Source organism: Eschrichtius robustus, chromosome 10 (assembly GCF_028021215.1).
Source record: "Eschrichtius robustus isolate mEscRob2 chromosome 10, mEscRob2.pri, whole genome shotgun sequence".
NCBI lineage: Eukaryota > Metazoa > Chordata > Mammalia > Artiodactyla > Eschrichtiidae > Eschrichtius > Eschrichtius robustus.
Genome location: NC_090833.1, coordinates 53,099,652 through 53,119,304, shown reverse-complemented (window position 1 = coordinate 53,119,304; position 19,653 = coordinate 53,099,652). Strand labels below are relative to the sequence as shown.

General features: G+C 40.1%; 1 protein-coding gene across 9 annotated transcripts in view; it reads right to left on the bottom strand.

Annotated features, from left to right (window-relative positions):
- Nucleotides 1-1,595: 1,595 nt before the first annotated feature.
- The window catches only part of SMARCA2 (SWI/SNF related BAF chromatin remodeling complex subunit ATPase 2), a 191,667-nt gene continuing 173,609 nt past the window's right edge, over nt 1,596-19,653 (bottom strand). For all 9 annotated transcript variants that reach the window (XM_068553918.1, XM_068553912.1, XM_068553919.1 and 6 more), the window contains 5 exons: nt 17,246-17,351; nt 16,655-16,756; nt 14,139-14,271; nt 3,764-3,906; nt 1,596-2,471 (listed from right to left, as the gene is read on the bottom strand). In XM_068553918.1, the coding sequence (XP_068410019.1) occupies nt 2,436-2,471; nt 3,764-3,906; nt 14,139-14,271; nt 16,655-16,756; nt 17,246-17,351 (520 nt within the window). In that variant the 3' untranslated portion in view covers nt 1,596-2,435. The remainder of the gene's footprint in view (nt 2,472-3,763; nt 3,907-14,138; nt 14,272-16,654; nt 16,757-17,245; nt 17,352-19,653) is intronic.

Genomic DNA, 19,653 nt, shown 5'->3' with positions numbered 1-19,653 from the left:
ATTTCCTTCAAGACTCAAAGAAAGATACATTGGCAATTCCTCTTATTATGAAAGTAAGAATCCCAGAGTTGTCCTTAAGACAATTCTAAGAAATGAAGTTTTCACCAATCCGTTAGAGATGAGCGAATACTCTTCCGTTTTGGTCCTTGTCATCATCGGGTCCATAAGAAAGAATGTGCCAAGCTCTGGCTAGGTTTCTTTGTAAACTTTTAAAAAACAAATGCAAGACAATTTGGGGACAACTGAGGAAATGTGACTACGGATCATATACGAGATACTAGGGAACTATTGTTAATTCCCTTTGGTGTGAAAGTAGGACTGTGGTTTAGCCAGGAGACGCCGTTATTCTTAGGAGATTTGTGCTGAAGTATTTAAGGGTAAAGTGTTAGGATGGTTGTGACTTACTTTCAGATGGTTTAGTTAAGAAACAGGCGGCGGTGCTTTGTGACCACCTAGAGGGGTGGGACAGGGAGAGTGGGAGAGAGAGAGAGAGAGAGACGCAAGAGGGAAGAGATATGGGGACATATGTAAAACTGATTCACTTTGTTATAAAGCAGAAACTGACACACCATTGTAAAGCAATTATACTCCAATAAAGATGTAAAAAAAAAAAAAAAAAAGAAACAAGTGGGTGGGGTGGGAGGTATCTTAGTAGGAGGGTATACGGGCACTTACGGAACCAGTCTTTCAACTGAGCACTTTTCAGATCGTTCTAAATCGATATGAACATAGATTTATTCCATGCTAAACAATAGTATAAATCTATATTACCATATATAGGCATACCTCATCTTACTGCGCTTTGCTTTACTGTGCTACTTTGTAGTTACTGTATTTTTCACAAATTGAAGGTCTGTGGCAACCCTGGCTCCAGCAAGTAGATTGGTGCCATTTTCCAATAGCAGTGGCTCACTTCATGCTTCTGTATCATGTTTTGGGTGATTCTGATACTTTTTGATTATTATATTTGTTTTGGTGACCTGTGATCTTTGATATTTACTACCATGACTCACTGAAGGCTCAGACGATGGTCAGCATTTTTAGTGATAAGGTATATTTTAATGACGGTATATACATCGTTTTTTCAGACATAATGCTATTGCACACTTAACAGACTACAGCAGAGTGCAAACCTAACAACTTGACATGCACCGAGAAGCCAAAAAACTCGTGTGACTCACTCTGTTGTGACGTTCACTTTGCTGGGCTAGAACTGACCCTGCAATATCTCTGAGGTACACCTGTAGATTTTCTGGCACGTAAATAGAATTTAAGCCACTAGAAAAGGCTGAGCAGGGGCTTTAGTGTGACTCGGTCCATGGCAGCGTCTCTCCTGCTGTATAAGTTTAAAGTCACAAAAGCAACAGACTCCTCTCCCTTGCGACACACCTGGTTCATCCCAGGGGATTCTCTCTGTCAGTCAGTCTTCTGAAATTTTTTTCCTACCACGTGCGCTGCAGCAAGAGCTTGCCCGGCTCTCTGCAGGAGACTGTGACTCAGGCGCCAGGGTTTCAGTCCCTTAGAACTCAGAAACCAGAGGCCGTGTTTGTTGAGCTCAGCTGTTATCTCTTGATTAGGAACGCACCACCACCACATTCTTGGAAATTACTGGAATTTTATTTGCCTCAGGCTTATGACTTGCAACCAAAGACATTGTGCAAAGAAAGCAAAGATTAAGTACACTTTAGGGAGAAGGAGACAATACACGTTGGTAACGTAGGAGATCAGGTTGACAAAAGAAGCCATCCATTACACTATATAGATTGCAATATTCAATAGCGATTTCAACAAAACAACTTTTCTTTTAAATCAAGAGCAAAAAATTAAGCAATGTTTACAGTAGACATAAATCTTATACAATTCAAAAAGCGTTTTTTTTCAGATCATAGAGCATAAAATGGAAAAATGTCTATGTAGGTGAAGTCTAACTACTGTACATTTATCGCCTATTAAAGTTGCTTATATGTACCACAGTGTAAAAAAAAACAATACCGAACAAATAAAAACCTTGAAAATTGCCTGATGAAAAATAAAATAACCAGTGGCTTTTAATGGCTTCTCCTGGTTATCAGTGCTACAAAAAGACAAAAATCTTCTCATCTGAACAGGTGATAAAACCAGGCACAATCAAACCATTACCAAGACCCACCCATAGAAATATACTATCCACCCACATATTTTCCATCAAAAGCTTTTTTGTTTCTTTTAATCTTTGAGGCCCATTTGGTCACAATATGTTACAAAGATTTGTGTATGAGTGTGTGTTTCTTTACACCATGATATCATATGTTTGTCTGGCACTATCCTAAAGCTAGCTTATAGATGATAATGATATAGAAACAACCCAGTGCCCATATGACAAATGAACTCACTGAGTGGAGACGAGAGAGGGGAGAAGGAGTTCAGTTCTACCAAGAAAAAAATGTCCATACTGATCACTCATCATCAGTCCCACTTGCTTCTGACTGTTCCTAAAAGTAAAAATAAGATAAAAAAGACAATTTAGCCATCAAGAGGCAATGTAGAAAAGAAATGACATTTTGGAAACAGTTAACCCTCCCAGTAAAGAGGCATCAACAGCCTCTATGCTGAAAAGGGGAGCTCCTACTTGGAAATCCCAAAGCAGTGCCCGCTGTCTATGCCAGTCTTTTGCTCTATTGCACTTGGGCTGGAAAGTTCATGGCTAATGATTTCTAATTTTAGCACTACGTTTTTAGAAAATTCATGGGAGAAAAAAATTCCATGCATTTGCTGTCTACTTAAAGAAAACATAGGATTTTTAAATGTATTTGAAGATGCTTGTGTCGAGGGTTAAAAGGCTGGGTGGGGTGGGATAAGAATGCTGAACCTTTTCAACAGACCCAAATAGCAATATGTTGAAGGAAAATCAAACTAGCATACATGCTAACATGGAAAATTAACTTTCCAGAAAGAAAAAAGAAGGGGGTGTGTGGTAGGGAACCTGAGGTCCTCTAGAAAGTGAAAGAAATAGAGGGCCCTGTAAAAGGCACTGTATTAGAAGCTTGTGCACTGCTACCTTGTGGACCACAGAGTCAGGGACAGTGCACCAGACTGAGTTAATGCTCTTTGGGGTCTGAATTCAGCCTCTGCTATTTACTTCCATGACCTGCAGCAAAACACACATAACCTAAGCACTGATTTCTGTAATATGTTGACAGTGACATCTGTCTTAGGATGCTAATCTAAGCACTGAATATGGTACCATCTGGAAAGGTCCTTATGTCAGGGCCTGGCTCCATCAGGGCTCCCTGAATTTTTCAAATATTAAAAAATAACACCTCTAAGTACTTAAAGATGCATCTGGGTTTTCTGCACGGCACCTGAAATAGCAACTCAAACCCCAAACTCTGACATCATCCCACTTTTTGTCAGTCTTCCACGGAATCATTATTTCCTCTGTACACTGCTGTATCCTAGGCACTATGCTGGGTGTTATGGATATAAAATATTAACCAGCCACGGAGAAAACTCTATTTGTAAGTAGGCACTGGGAAGATAAGAAAGGGGAAAAGGAAACTTGATTTAGTAGTTTTGCATTTTTGAAGACTATTAAAAAGGCAATAAACAAAGCCCCAAATTCTTTGCTTTAAATCATGCAGCTCAGTTCACATCCCTCAACACCAAATCTTTACATTTTCATTTCTGGGTAATAAGGCATTGAGGTTGGAAGGGGCCTGGGAGTGCGAGAGGGAAGCAGAAGCGGGGAGCGCTTCCCGACTTCAGGCAAGGCAGCCGCACTTACGTTTTCATCCTGCTCTTCATCACTGTCAAAATCGCTCACCACAGGTTTGGCTTTTCCTCGATTTGGCCTTTTCTTGCCTTTTCCTTTGTCCCGGCCTTTCTCATCTTTTTTATTGAGCTTGATTTTCACCTTAACAGATTTTGCTACACCAAAACCAAAACACACAGCAATGAGGCATCAGAGGGAAATCTTTTTACAGGTAGGAAAATGATCGCCTACCTGCAGACGACAAACCCAACATCCCGGAGTGCCCAGAACATTCTCGATTGATCCAAGTCTGTTCTCCAGTGTCCTATCTAGTTATAGTTAGCACCCCTTTCACTTGCAAACATGTCTAAGTTTGCATGATAAGTTACACAGTCACCCTAAATGGGCAACAAGAAGGAATGAGGTCCCAGAGGGAAGCTGGGCTGGGTCCTTTCCAGGTCTCTTAATGGTTGAACAGGGATCTTCCTAACCAGGATAGCGAGGGCTGCCTTACCTACTGCGTGGAGGGGTGTGGGCATTTTTAAATTTTCATTAAAAAAAATTTTTTTTATAATTAGTTTTTATTGGAGTACAGTTGCTTTAGAGTGTTGTGTTAGTTTCTACCCTACAGCAAAGTGCACCAGCTATACGTACACATACATCGCCTCTTTTTTGGATTTCCTTCCCATTTGGGTCACCGCATAGCACTGAGTAGAGTTCCCTGAGCTATACAGTAGGTTCTCTTTAGTTATATAGTTTATATATAGTATCAATAGTGTATGTATATCAATCCCAATCTCCCAGTTCATCCCAACCCCACCTTCCCCCCCTTGGTGTCCATACGTTTGTTCTCTATGTCTGTGTCTCTATTTCTGTTTTGTAAATAAGATCATCTATACCATTTTTCTAGATTCCATATATATGTGTTAATATACGATATTTGTTTTTCTCTTTCTGACTTACTTCACTCTGTATGACAGTCTCTAGGTCCATCCACATCTCTGCAAATGATCCAATTTCATTCCTTTTTATGGCTGAGTAATATTCCATTGAATGGCCATCATTTAAAAAATCTACAAACAATAAATGCTGGAGAGGGTGTGGAGGAAAGGGAACCCTCTTGCACTGTTGGTGGGAATGTAAATTGATAGAGCCGCTATGGAGAACAGTATGGAGGTTCCTTAAAGAACTAAAAATAGAACTACCCTATGACCCAGCAGTCTCACTGCTGGGTATATACCCTGAGAAAACCATAGTTCAAAAAGACACATGCATCCCAATGTTCACTGCAGCACTATTTACAATAGCCAGGACACAGAAGCAACGTCAATGTCCATCAACAGAGGAATGGGCACTTTTTTAAACAGAACTTTGACATTAAAAAGTCTACATAAGCGTAAGAGGTTAAAAAAAAAAGCCAATGATTTTACTGTGTAAATAACTTCAGTTGACTTAAAAAGAAAATTCATAGTTGAATATTTTTAACAGTACAGAAAGGTACAAAATGGAAAGTAAAAACAAAACAAAACAAATGAATTTGAAAGGTTTCTTTCCTCATCTCTAGTCTCTCACCCTACTGCTCTCTTTCTGGTGATTATTTCCAGAAAAAGAAGTATACCTCCATATTTGAAAATATATCCATCCCTGTGTGTGTATGATTCTCTCTCTATTGATTGATAGATGACATAAAATTCCATATATTTCTGTATAGAGAGATATAAAGCATTCAAGTATATACACATACAGAAGGATGGCACCCACTTCCACTCTCACAGGGCTATTCTGAGGATAGAAATAAAAACACATGGAAGAAAGAAGTCAAAGTGTTCATACCATAGTTACAGGTGCACATCCCAAGGTTCACAGAAAATCTGTTCCCTGGCATTGTTCTGGGACAGGTGTCCACAGAACAGTATTTTTAGGAATGGATGATGAAGTGACTGAGAATGAAAGTCTCTCATTCAAACCAGTTTTGTTAGAATATTATGTTTGGTGGGTCTCAAGGAACCTAGAAATAGATATTGTCATGGAGAGAATCAGCTCCAGAAAGAATCTTAGAGAAATTTTCAGACTTCTTTTGTGAAGGGGCAGGACCCACAAAATGTTTCCAGAAGTGAAGTCTTCCATGGAAGTATAGGCTAACAAAAAAGATGAGAGCAGAGGTGTTCTGAACTGAAGTGCAGGGGCAGCATATGCCCTTCCTCCATCCCAAACAGGGCAAAAGGCTGGCAAACGCTATTGCTCAAAACAGTATTCCTAGTCCAGGCTTCCATATATCATACCCAAACGTCTACTGCTTAATAAGCTATAAGGTGGGGACTTGAAGAGAAGACTGGGGATGGAAAAGTCTACCTATTAATGGAAATGCACGAAGGCGTGAAAACCTTTAAAAATTTAAAAAGTAATTTGGAAAGAAAAAGTGAAATATCTTTATCTACACAGGTGTGGCTCTTCCTGACACCGGGAGTACAGGAAATCCATGGGAGGTGTGAAAGGGCAGAAGACTGTCAGTAAAGGTAAGAAAACACATCCTCAAGAACATAATCTAAATACTCACTGGGGTGTGGGACACTCAAAAGCTATCAGGCTTTGTGAGTCAGTGGATATGTCCCTCCAAAAAACCCACCTGAAAGGCTGCCATGGGCAACTAGGCTAATAAACTGGACCATCAGACGGGCCCTTTAAATAGCATCCTAAGGCTTTATGACACCACTACACAGACCTATGACAAGTTCCAGTTAACCAGGGTGGTAGGCAGAATAGTGATGGCGCCCAGAGACGTCCATGTCCTAATCCCCAGAACTTGTGAATATGTTACTTTGCATGGCCAAAGGGATTCCGCTGACCTTGAGATGGGGAGCTTATCCTAGACTCACCAGGTAGGCTAGGCCCAGTCTCATCACACGAGTCCTTCAAAGTGGAAGAAGATGAGGTTCTGATTTAAGAAGGTGACACAAGAAGACCCTGAACTTACCTCTTCCCACGGACGCACCGAATCTAAGGTACGTATGGAACAACCTCCTCTGAAAAAGACCTAAAAACTAGCTGAGCGACACCTACGCGTTGGACAAATGTGGAAAAACCCACACCGAAGCAAGTAAGAGAGGCAGAGAGGCTGATACATAATCTCATGATAAATGCCATCCTTGGTGCAGTGACCCACAACTGGAAAGGAACTGAAAACCTGAAGCTTCTCCAGGAGGAGTGAAGGTTTGAACCCCACATCAGGCACCCCAACTTATGAGACTTGCACCTGAGGGATGGCCCCAAAACATCTAGCTTTGAAAACCAACAGGGCTTGTGTCCACAAGACCCACAGGGCTACAGCCAGTTCAGAAATGGCTCGTGAAAGTCTCATGCGCAGACTCACCTGCCCCAGGACCCAGCTCAAAGTCAGCTGATTGAGAGGCACCCAGACTTTACATAAAAGAGGCTTATCTTAAAGCATCGGCCTAGGGACGGGCATCTAATGTAACCCCTATCTAAGGGCTGACTGACTGTCATCCCTTCCAGAGAACTTGGCAGAGGGGGGATGCTATCTTTGCACTCTCCCTCTGCCATACTCCAGAGCACTAGTGTCTCATGGAGGGGAGCTTTTACACACGCCCAGTGCCCTGGTTTTTGCGAGTGCTGCCCAGGGGATACCTTCAGATTGCCTGGTTCTGGTGGTCACTGGGACTGAGGCCTGTGGTCCCACTGGACTGTATATTTGCATACTTTCAAAAGCTGCTGCCTGAGGATCTGGCTTCCAATCAGCCTGAATCTAGGTGTTGAGATCCTCCCTTCTAAGACACTGACTGACAGGTCTTGGCACACCCTCAACTATTGGGAGCCACTAAAAGTAGGCTGCTTGGACAATCACAAAGGTGTGAGAGACAAGGAAGAGCTCGGGTGTAGGCTGAATGATAAAGTTTTTGTCGCCTCCGTGAGGCCACGCCTTCAAGACTGGGAGAGATGGCTGTTGTATCAAATGAGAGAGTCAAGGAAAATAAAGAGAGGAATATGCTCCAAATGAAAGAACAAGATGAAAACCTCAGAAAAAAGTCTTTAATGAAGCAAAGATGAATGGCTTAGCTGATTGATTGATAGAGTTAAAAATAATGGTCATAAAGATGCTCGCTGAACTTGGGAGAAGAATGAATGAAAACAGTGAGAACTTCAAAGAGAAAACACAATTAACCCTTGAACAACATGGGGGTTAGGGGCGCCAACCCTCTGTGCAGTCAAAAATCTGTGTATAACTTTACAGTTGGCCCTCTGTACCTGGGGTTCTGCATCCACAGATTCAACCAACTGCAGATTGTATAGTACTGCTGTATATGTATTTATTGAAAAACAATCTGCCTCCCAGTGGACCCATGCAGTTCAAACCTGTGTTGTTCAATGGCCAACTTCATAAACAAGTACCAAATAGAAGTCACAGAGCTGAAGAATATGATAACTGCACTGAAAAGTACACTAGAGGGGTACAACCACAGACAAGATGAAGCAGAAGAAAGATCAGTAAACTCAAAGACAGGGCAGGGAAACTCATCCAATCAGAGCAGCAAAAGGAAAAGAATGAAACAGAGTGAAGATAACTTAGGGGACTTATGGGACAACATAAAGTGGACCAATATTCACACTGTAGGGCTCCCAGAAAGAGAAGAGAGAGAAAGGGGCAGAAGACTTATTTGAAGAAATAATGGCTGAAAACTTCCCTCATCTGCAGAAGGAAATACATCCAGATCCAGGAAACCCAGAGAGTCCCAAATAAGAGCGACCCAAAGAGACCCACACTTAGACATACTACAATTAAAATGTCAACACTTAAACACAAGCAGAGAACTGTAAAAGCAGCAAAAGAAAAACAAACAACTTGTTCCATACAAGGGCAACCCCCCAGAAGACTATCAGTAGATTTTTAAGCAGAGACTTTGCAGTCCAGAAGTGAGTGGCACAAAACAGTCAAAATACTGAAAGAAGAAAACTTCCAACCAAGAATATTCTACCTGGCAAATGTATCATTCAGAATTGAAGGAGAGATAAAGTTATTTTCCAGATAACTAAAAGCTAAAGGAGTTCATCAAGAACTCCTGAATTTACAAGAAATGTTAAAGGGACTTCTTTCAGTTAAAAAGAAGGGGTACTGATTAGCAGCAGAAAACACATAAAAGTATAAATCTCACTGGTAAAGTAAATATATAGTATATTTAGTGGATTAATCACTTCTAGAGCCAGACATAAGTAATATAGTTATTTTTACTACTTTTATCTTTTACTTTAACAACTATAATAATTAGTTAGAGGAGATACAAGTATATTCACAAGATAAAAAAATGTAGGATGTGTCATCAAAAACATAAAACAGAGGGAAGGAGTACAAACATATAGCTTTAGAATACATTCAAACTTAAGTTGTCATCAACTTAAAATAGACTCTTCCAAATATAAGTTATAACATGTAAGCCTCGTGGTAACCACAAAGCAAAAGCCTATAGTAGATACACAAAAGATAAAAAGAAGGGAATCTAAGTAAACTACTAGAGAAAGTCATCAAATGACAAAGGAAGACAGCAAAAGAAGAAAAACAGAACTACAAAGCAGCCAGAAAACAACGAACAAAGTGGCAATAAGCACATATCTATCAATTATTACTTTAAATGTAAATGGACTGAATTCTCCAGTCAAAAGACAAAGTGGCTGAATGGTTAAAAAACAAGACCTATCTATATGCTGCCTACAAGAGACTCAAAAGACACACACACTGCAAGTGAGCAGATGGAAAAAGGCAGTCCATGCAAACGGAAACCAAAAGAAAGCTGGGGCAGCTATACTTGCATCAGACAAAAGAGACTTTAAAGACTGTAATAAGAGACAAAGAAGGGCATTACATAGTAGCAAAGGGTCAATACAAAAAGAGGACATAACATTTATTAACAGACCTAGAGGGATAAATAGACAGCAATACAATAATATTAGGGGACTTTAATACCTTTCTTTCACTAATGGACAGATCATCTAGACAGAAAATCAATATGAAAACACTGGCCTTAAATGACACACTAGACCAGAGGAACTTAACAGTTATATATGGAACATTCCATTCAAAAGCAACAGAACAGAATACACATTCTTCTCAAGTGCACATGAAACATTCTCCAGGATAGATCATATGTGATGCCTCAAAACCAGTCTCAATAAATTTAAGCAGATTGAAGTATCAATAAGCCTTCTCAACCATAATGACATGAAACTAATCAACTACCAGAGGAAAACTGGAAAATTCACACTTGTTTGGAGATTAAACAACATGCTACTGAACCACCAATGGCTCAACAAGGAAACCAAAAGAGTAAATTAAAAGATACCTTCAGACAAATGAAAATGGAAATCAAACATGCCAAAATGTACAGGATGCAGAAAAGTAACCTTAGAAGGGAAGTTCAGTGATAAATGCCTACATCAAGAAACAAAAATCTCAAATAAAACACCCTAACTTTATACTTCAAGGAACTACAAAAAGAAGAACAAATGAAGTCCAAACTTAGTAGATGGAAGGAAACAGCAAAGATCAAACTGGAAACAAACAAGCAACAACAACAAAAAAGTAGGGAGTAAAAAGACAATAGAAAAGATCAATGAAACTAAGGGCCGGTTCTTTGAAAAGATTTTAAAAAATGGACAAATCTTTAGCTACACTCACCAAGAAGAAAAGAGAGAGGACTCAAATAAAGTCACTAATGATAGAGGGGATGTTACAACTGTTATCAGAGAAATGCAAAAAGAATCACGAGAGACTGCTATGAACGATTATGTGCCAACAAATCAGACAGCCTAGAAAAAAAACAGATAAATTTGTAGAACCAGACAACCTACCAGGACTGCATCACAAAGAAAATAGAAAAAGACCAATTACTAGTAAGGAAATTGAGTCCACAGTCAAAAACCTCCCATCAAACAAAAGTCCAAGACCAGACGGCATCACTGGTGAATTCTGCCAAACATTTAAAGAAGAATTAGAATGAATACCTAGCCTTTTCAAATTTTTGCCCAAAAACCCCAAAAACAAACAAACAAAAAAACGGAAGAGGAGGGGACACTTCCAAACTCATTTTCCGAGGGTAGCATTATGCTGATACCAAAACCAGACAAGAAGGCTGCAAGAAAAGAAGAAAATTATCGGCCACTATCCCTGATGAATGTAGATGCAAAAATCCCCAACAAAATATTAGCAAACTGAATTCAACAATACGTTAAAAGAATCATATACCATAATTAAGTGGGATTTATTCCAGGGGTGCAAGTTGGTTCAACATCAATATATCAATCAATATGATTCAACACATTAACAGAATGAAGGCTAAAACTTATAATGATCATCTCCGTAAAATGGTACATAAACAGAAATAGAGTCACAGATGTACAAAACAAACTTATGGTTACCAGCGGGGAAAGGGGGGTGGAGGGATAAACTGGGAGACTGGGATTGACATATACACGCCATATGATCCAGCAATCCCGCTCCTGGGCACATATCTGGAGAAAACCATAATTTGAAAATACACATGCACCCCGATGTTCACTGCAGCACTATTTACAGGAGCCAGGACATGGAAGCAACCTACATGTCCATCCACAGAGGAATGGATAAAGAAGATGGGGTACATATACACAATGGAATATTACTCAGCCATAAAAGAATAATGCCATTTGCAGTGACATGGATGGACCTAGAGATTATCAAACTAAGTGAAGTAAGTCAGACAGAGAAAGACAAATATCATATGATATCGCTTATATGTGGAATCTAAAAAAGTGATACAAATGAACTTATTTACAAAACAGAAACAGACCCACAGACTTAGAAGACAAACTTACAGATACCAAAGAAGAAAGGTGGCAGGGCCAGGGGTTGGGGGGGGGGGGGTGGGAAATTAGGAGTTTGGGATTAACACATACACACGACTATATATAAAATAGATAACCAAGAAGGACCTACTACTGTACAGTACAGGAAGCTCTACTCAGTATTCTGTAATAACCTACATGGGAAAAGAATCTGTAAAAGAATGGATACACGTATAACTGAATCACTTCACTTTACGCATGAAACGAACACAACATTGTAAATCGACTATACTCCAATACAAAATAAACATTTTTAAAAATTAAAAAAAGGACATGTGCGACAACATGGATGGACCACGAGGGCTTTTATGCTAAGTGAAATAAGTCAGTGAAAGACAGATACTGTATGATCTCATATGTGAAATTAAAAAAAAAAAAAAAAAGAAAACAACTGAACTCATAGATACAGAGAACAGATAGGGTGGCTGCCAGAGGTGGGGAGGTGGGGTGGGAAATGGGTGCAGGGAATCCAAAGGTATAAATATCCAGTTATAAAAAAATAAGTCGTGGGGTTTAAGGTACAGCATGGTGAGTATAATTAATAACACTGTAGTGCATATTTGAAAGTTGCCAAGAGAGTAGATCTTCAAAGTCCCCATCACAGGAAAAAATTTTTTTCTGACTATGTGTGGTGATGGACGTTAACTAGATTTAGGTGTGATCATTGCACAATATAGACATACATCGCATCATTATGCTGTATATCTGAACCTAGTATATTATTATATGTCAATTATATCTCAACAACAGCAAAAAAATGTGGATGAAGAGGAGGCCGAAGAGAGGGTCAATGAGATGCAACATGAGAAAGAGACACAAGGAAATGGAGTCTCCCCTGGAGCCCCGACAAAGGAAGGCAGGCTGGTGACACCTTGATTTTGGCCCAGAGAGACCCACAGCAAACCCGTGGCCTACAGGGCTGTGAGATAATAAATGTAAGTTGTATTGAGGCACTAAGTTTGTGGTAATTTGTTAGAGCGGCCGTAGAAAGTTAACATACCAAGTCTCAGGAGGGATTAGAGCAAACGTATCTCAACCGATAGCTGGGATAAGAAGGTAGCTCTTTGAAAACAGATTAGAAATCTCGCTCTAAAACAAGGAAACGTTTAGCTAAAATATGCTTTTGTAGACTTAATCATCAAATGCTAGGATATTAAAACTAGGGAGTAACCATATGAAGCTGAAAAAGGTTAAATTAATACTTAAAAGGCAGAATCACTAAAAAGAATAATACTGGGAACAGATGAGGGTATAGGGAAACAGACACGTACGTACACGGCTGACAAAGACATCAACTCCATTCTGTGCAGCAATATGTATGCGTCAGATGTTTTTACAGTGTGTGCAGTGGTTTATGGGTTAGAATTTTCAGGACAGCATTATTTGGATTGAGATTACTATGTTTCGGTACACTCATTAATGGATGTTAATATACGTGTTGCTGTATAAAAACACTCATTGCTATGGGAAAATATTTGTAATGGAAAAACCATGCTACAAAACAGTGTGCTATATACTTTTATAAACAAAATATTTATGTATATAAAAAGACTGGAAGGTAACTGGAGTTAAATGTATATTGGGTGATGGAATTATACAGATTTTCGTTTCTTAAAAATATTTTCCAAGCTGTCTGTACTAAGTATGTAATTAGAAACAAATCTAATTAAAAAATGTTAAAGCATACCTAAACTGTTTGTTTTACATTAGAAGACTACAAACTACTAGGATTTACTTACTTTGTGAGGAGGTATGGGGTGAAAACATAAGTAGGTAAGAAGAAATTTTAGACTTTTCAAGGCAGCCGTAACCCTTGAAATATGATACTTGCCTTTGGGTGCAAAGTTTAAGAGGGCACCAAAACTCGGTAATCAAGATAAACACTATTCAGTGCAATGTTTTAAAAACCCAAACCTCATGCCAAACAAACAGAGCCATGATGAATAAAATATCAAGATAAAGACAGGATCAGTATCTGATCCATGATGGACAAAATGGACCACAGTTTGACAATTATCTTCTAAAGCAGTAACTCTCAAAGCGTGGTCCCGGGTCCAGTCACATCAGCATCCCCTGTGAACCTGTTTGTTAGAAAGGCTGACTCTCAGACCCTTCCGCAGGCCACTGAATCAGAAACTCAGGGGTGGAGGCCAGCAATCACCCAGGTTAGAGAACCACTGTGCTAGGTCAACAGATAGGTGGTATCAACAGCCATGCTGGTAGAAAATGTATATTACACTGATTTCCAAAGGCAGCATTCCGTGTTTGCTGTGAGCCTGGCCATGTGCTAAGCTCTTCGCATGACTTGGGGCACATTTAGTACTTCAGTTTCACAGAGGAGGAGACTGAGCTCAAGCAGGGTTAAGTACACCACCTGGGGTTGCCCAGCTAGGACACGGAAGACCACAAGACCTGGAGTCCAGGTGTGCCTGACTCCAGCGTCTGCTCTGTTGGCATCTGCGGAAACGGCGATGCAGGTGGCCAGGGCCAAACCAGTGGAGAAACCACATGGACTCACCCTCTGACTCTGACTCGTCTTCCTCTTCCTCCTCCTCCTCTTCGTTGCTCTCGTCCTCACTCTCTTCTTCTTTGGCAATTTTCTGCCGAGCACTCTTAAACACTGACTGTAAGACGATGGAGTCTTCGTAGATCTAAAGGGTCAAAGTGGCACCTGTTAAAAACCTCAAGCTGAGGGCCCGAGACTCACAATCGCAGCAAGCTCTTTTCTTCCCTGTGCCACACACCAGCATTATTTTACGTGAATTTTAGTAGAAACATCGACGTTATTGTCTATGCCTGCAGGAAAACACCAAACTCAAATCTACAGACACAGTCTTACAGGAAAAGTCCACATGCAGTTGAAATAATTTCAGAGAGTGTGTGTGTGCACGCGCATGCTTGGGAGGGAAGGGAGGGCTTCAATACGACGCCCTCTCATTTTTGACAGCAAGACCGGTATTTAAAAAAACTGTATTTCTTATTTAAGTTGTTCCATCAAACACTGTGGTAAAACAACCTTTTGTAAAAAATGCGATTCTCCTAACAAAATGGGGGCTATTATTTGTTACTGAGTTTATCAGTACCAGCCAATACTTACTGCAATCGGTGCTTTCTCACTAGTGTATGCACCTAACTGACCATAGCCCTGTGTAGTTGCTGAGAGAGAGAGAAAGTTCAAAAATGGTCCGTTTTCTCAAAAAACTAAAAATAGAAGTACCATATGATCCAGCAATGCCAATTCTAGATATATACCCAAAGGAACTGAAAGCAGGGTCTTGAAGAGATACATGCACACCCATGTTTACAGCAGCACTATTCACAGTAGCCAAGAGGTAGAAGCACACCCAATGTCCATCGACACAGGGATGAAGAAACAAAACGAGGTCTATCCATACCGTGGAGTATTATTCAGCCTTAAAAAGGAAAGAAATCCTGTCGCAGCCTACACAACACGGATGAACTCTGAGGACATGACGCTAGGTGAAATGATAAGCCATTCACAAAAAGACAAACACTGAGTGATTTGCTTATATGAGCCATCTAGAGGAGTCAAATTCGTAGAAAGAGAACGTAGAATGGTGTCTGGCAGAATGATCACAGGGTTTTAGTTTTACAAGATGAAAGTGTTCTGGAGATCTGTTGCAGAATAATGAAAATATACTTCACGCTACTGAGCTGTACACTTAAAAATGGTGAAGATGACACACTGGGATGGGGCCACTGGGGCAGAATTTGCCAGGGACACTAGAGTTGAGCTGGATCTTAAGGGTGAGGAGGATCCCATCAGGGATCATGAGAAAGGAGAGGGCCTTTTTAGAAAAGGAGAGCAAGGAGAAAGGTGGGGCGGCAAGAGTAAAAAAAAGATGCATCCGGGATGGTGCCATTGCCAATTTCCCGGTTATGACATGGGACGATGTTACTATCTTGTGACGAAGTCAAGGCTCTCTCTGTATTCATAATTCTTTCCTACAACTGCATGTGTATCTGGGGAAGCCGGTGTTTATGGACCATGAACTGTTACTGGACCATGAACTGTTTAGGTTGAGGAACAGCAGGAAATGAGGCCAAAGAGTTAGTGTATGACTTTAGAAAGCAAACTACGGCGATTAAATTCATTCTAGAATTTAACAGCGCATGGGGAATGTTTACTCTCTGCGTCCTAGTTTTCACCTTAAATTTCTTTGAGAAAGGCTTGCTTTCATGACCTATTGTTTTGGTCAAAATAATACTTCTATTAACTCCCATTAACTGGAAAGGTATGGTCTGTTCAAAGCACATTCTGAGGAGTCCCACATTCTCCAATTTAGTGACTGGAATTGACATGAAGATAAAAGAAGTCTGATCCGGAAAGAGGCTCGACTCTGCATTGGCTGGCAGACACACTGACCTCTCTTCTTGTTCTTTCTGCCTCATGGGTATGAGAGCATAGATAGGAAAAGGGGAGTCCCTACAAAAGGTGAGTGGAATTGAGGTGTAATTAAAGTGAAAGTGTCCTCCGCCAACTTAGTTATTTTAATAGTGTCACTTACTTACAGACTCTTACACTTGCTAACTACAGAGAAGGGGAGTAAAGAGAATTGCAATTGACCTGATAAAAAGCATTTCTGTAACAATTAGAGGCGGTGGTTATTTTTTCTATATATTTTTTGTTTTAAAACAGAACAGCAGTTTCGGCTCCTGATGCAAAGTTTACAATCAGAAAACCCAAGGTAAATATAACCAAATACACCATCTCTATAAATGCAAAAACTGTACCTCTAGCTTTTAAGCATTACATTAAGTTATTAACTTAAATTCCTCCTCTGATTAAAAGCCAAGCCTTTAAGGGAAGCACAAGTAGGAACTAGCATAGCTATGGTACAAAGGAGCTGGCATTAATTTGAAAATGCCAAAGCCTCAATTGACGTACATAGGTAGCATGGAAATATGGGCTTTTATTTTTCCTTTTCTTCTGCCAGGAATAGTAGCGACGGCAGCAAATGAAATATTTTACTTAAAAGAACACAAGCATGTTTAAGGTTAAACATGTCTCACCTGGGATCCCTCCAAGTTGAACGTCTGAGCATTGTGACAGAGAAGCATGACGTCTTTCTCCAGGTCACCCAGGCTTCGGTACTTATGGTTACGAATTCTTTCCTGATGCAAATTTTGGATAAAACAGAGGAAAGTGGGGGAGGGTGGTGGTGGAAGTACAACAATCATTACTTGGTTGACAAAGCCTGATTTTCCATTTGTCTTCCCAGTAGACAGTCCTGCCAGGGAGGTGGGACTACACGACTCCAGGGGGTGTCATAAACAGAGACCACCCTCCCACACGTATTCCTTCTTGTAAGGGGGAGTAAGGAGCATATGATGGGAACCAGGAAGAGCCGTGGGATCGAGGAAGGAGTCTGGAACTTTTTAAATAAAATGCAATATAATCAATACGAGCTCTCAGTATATTGATTTAATAACATACATTTAAAGGCACAAGAACATCCCGACCTTTTTAGTGCCAAGCCCTGGATGGGTGTCAGCGGCAGTCAGATAGGTTACCACTGTCAAGTCCTAACTGTAATCATTTCAATGAATTTACACTTCTACTTTATTTACTTAAAAAATAAAGTTCGTAAACAAAAGATCTACCTTTATTTTTTTGAAATCCACCGGTTTCCTAATTAATTCATAGTATTCTGGTAATTCTTTTCTTGAAGGTAACTGAATGAAGACTTCACTGAGCTGTCGCCCTGAACTGTAGGGGGGCAGGGGAGAAACGAACAAAAACATAACAGATCATGCACTACAGAGAAAAACTTGTATTTTATTTCAGAAAAATGTCAAAAAAGCAAATGGCATCCCATGCATATAAACATGGGGCTCTTCAAATCAAAGAAAATCCTACAACTATATGGGAGATTAATGTTCCCAGTGCTAACTTCAAAATCACATTAGAATACCAGTAGATCTCCACTTCTGTCATACATATGGGAAGTCCACTGTGGATTTCTCTTTCAGAGTGAACCTCTCTTCAGTTTGATACAAATATTTAAAGTGTCCCATTCCACCAAAAATTCCATTTCTAAATGAGTAGTAATTGACTTGGTAAAAAAAAAAAAAAAAAAAAAAAAAATACTGACTTTATTTCCATATCCCTTTGTTTTCAAATCCACTTTATATTCAGAAAATAATATGTTAGAATATACTCTGGAAACTCGAATGAAAGGCTTTCGTATGTACCAGGGACTGTCTATCTTTTCAGTCTTACTCCTCCTTAGGGCATTTTTCCACACTGTGAACTACACAAACCTTTATGATTATTTGCCAGGGGAATCCCTTCATCTTGCCTAACTTCGTTTTGTGTGTATGGAGTCATTTGTGCTGAAAAGAACAAACATATTTAGCAAGCATGGCTGCCTCATGTTCCTGGGATCAGTGCTGTACCCTCCCCGCAAATTCATGGTAGCTTTATTTGAAAGCACATTTAATAGCAACGAACGCTTAGCATTTTGTAACTTTGAGAAACAGGCTATAAAGCAATGTAAGCATTTAGCATCACTCAATGTTAGAAGCAGACATGGTCAAAGGAACCAGATGTTCATAATTTAGGTTCAGGACCCTCATATCTGACTCAGCCTATCCAGATCAATAACATCTCGGGAGATACAGTACAGTCATTTTTCACAAAAATCTCGTTTCCCTTATGGTGCCATCTCTACTGCCTTTGTGAAGGCAGAAATATTAAAAACAAAACAAAACAAAAAAAAAACCCCATAAATCGCTGCCATGTAAATTTTGGAAGGTGATTCTAGGAGTGTGTGAGAATGCTAGAAGCAGCGGCAGAGGATGAGTGACAATATGCTGTTTTAATCTATAGTCCCAGTCATATAATTAAAAAATAATCATAATGACACTTATCATAAAAAAGGCATGCGCAGTAACTCAAATGGTTGCCTAGCAACCAGTGGGGAAAATGCTGAAGTGCAAAGGGGCCTGCATAAATTAACCGAAAACCCTGTCAAAGGGATGGGCGAGTTTTTCTGTGATGCTGGGTGAGTGTTTTGTTTTATTTTATTTTTTAATGCATACATGGGCCTCATGAATACTAAAACCAGGGGCCAACACAAGAGGCATAAGAAGACTGCAGTTTGATAGGAAACTGAATTTTAAGATTATCACGGCAAGAACCAAGGTGTTCTCTTACCCTCCGCCACCCCTACCCCCCCACCCCTTCCAGGTTGAGAAATGCATTTGTACCGCCATAAATTATATGACACAGTATATGACAAAAACTGTTTCATTTGCTATCACCTTCAACATAGGGCCACAATCTCTGGTCTGTTTTTCTTTCTCCCATTCTGAGACTTAAATACACAAACATTTCACCAGTCTGTAAATGAATCTCTGAAAGGCCATAAGAGGAATTTATAGATATTCATTTTTCTATTTGTATCAGTGACTTCTTTATAATTAGCATTCTTTATACCCTAGCAACAGCGAGTCAGACCTCTTTGTGATTCTGGATTTAACACCTGACCCTCCACGACATCTTCAGTGTCATTTTCTGTATTGCCAACAGATGGTGTCATTTTTCTATTGACGGATTACAAGTACATCTTTGCTTTGTACACCTGTGATGGATGTACTCTTAATTTCATCTCTGCTACTGGTGAAATAAGAAATAAGCAGTTTGCACTGAGAATGTGATAGAGCTCTTTCCAATAGGGGCAAAACGGCTGAAACAGTCTTGGTCTGATGTCCTGTTCTTAGGACGCAGAAATCCTAGACTCTATAAGGAGACAAGTCCAGAGTTATCTGTGCTCACAAAGGAGAGAGGTGAATGTTCTGAGACTTGGGGCCAATACTGTAAAATGACATAAATTTATTCAGTTTTAAAAATAAAGGCTGGGCTTCCCTGGTGGCATAGTGGTTGAGAATCCGCCTGCCAATGCAGGGGACATGGGTTCGAGCCCCGGTCTGGGAAGATCCCACATGCCGCGGAGCAACTGGGCCCATGAGCCACAACTACTGAGCCTGCGCGTCTGGAGCCTGTGCTC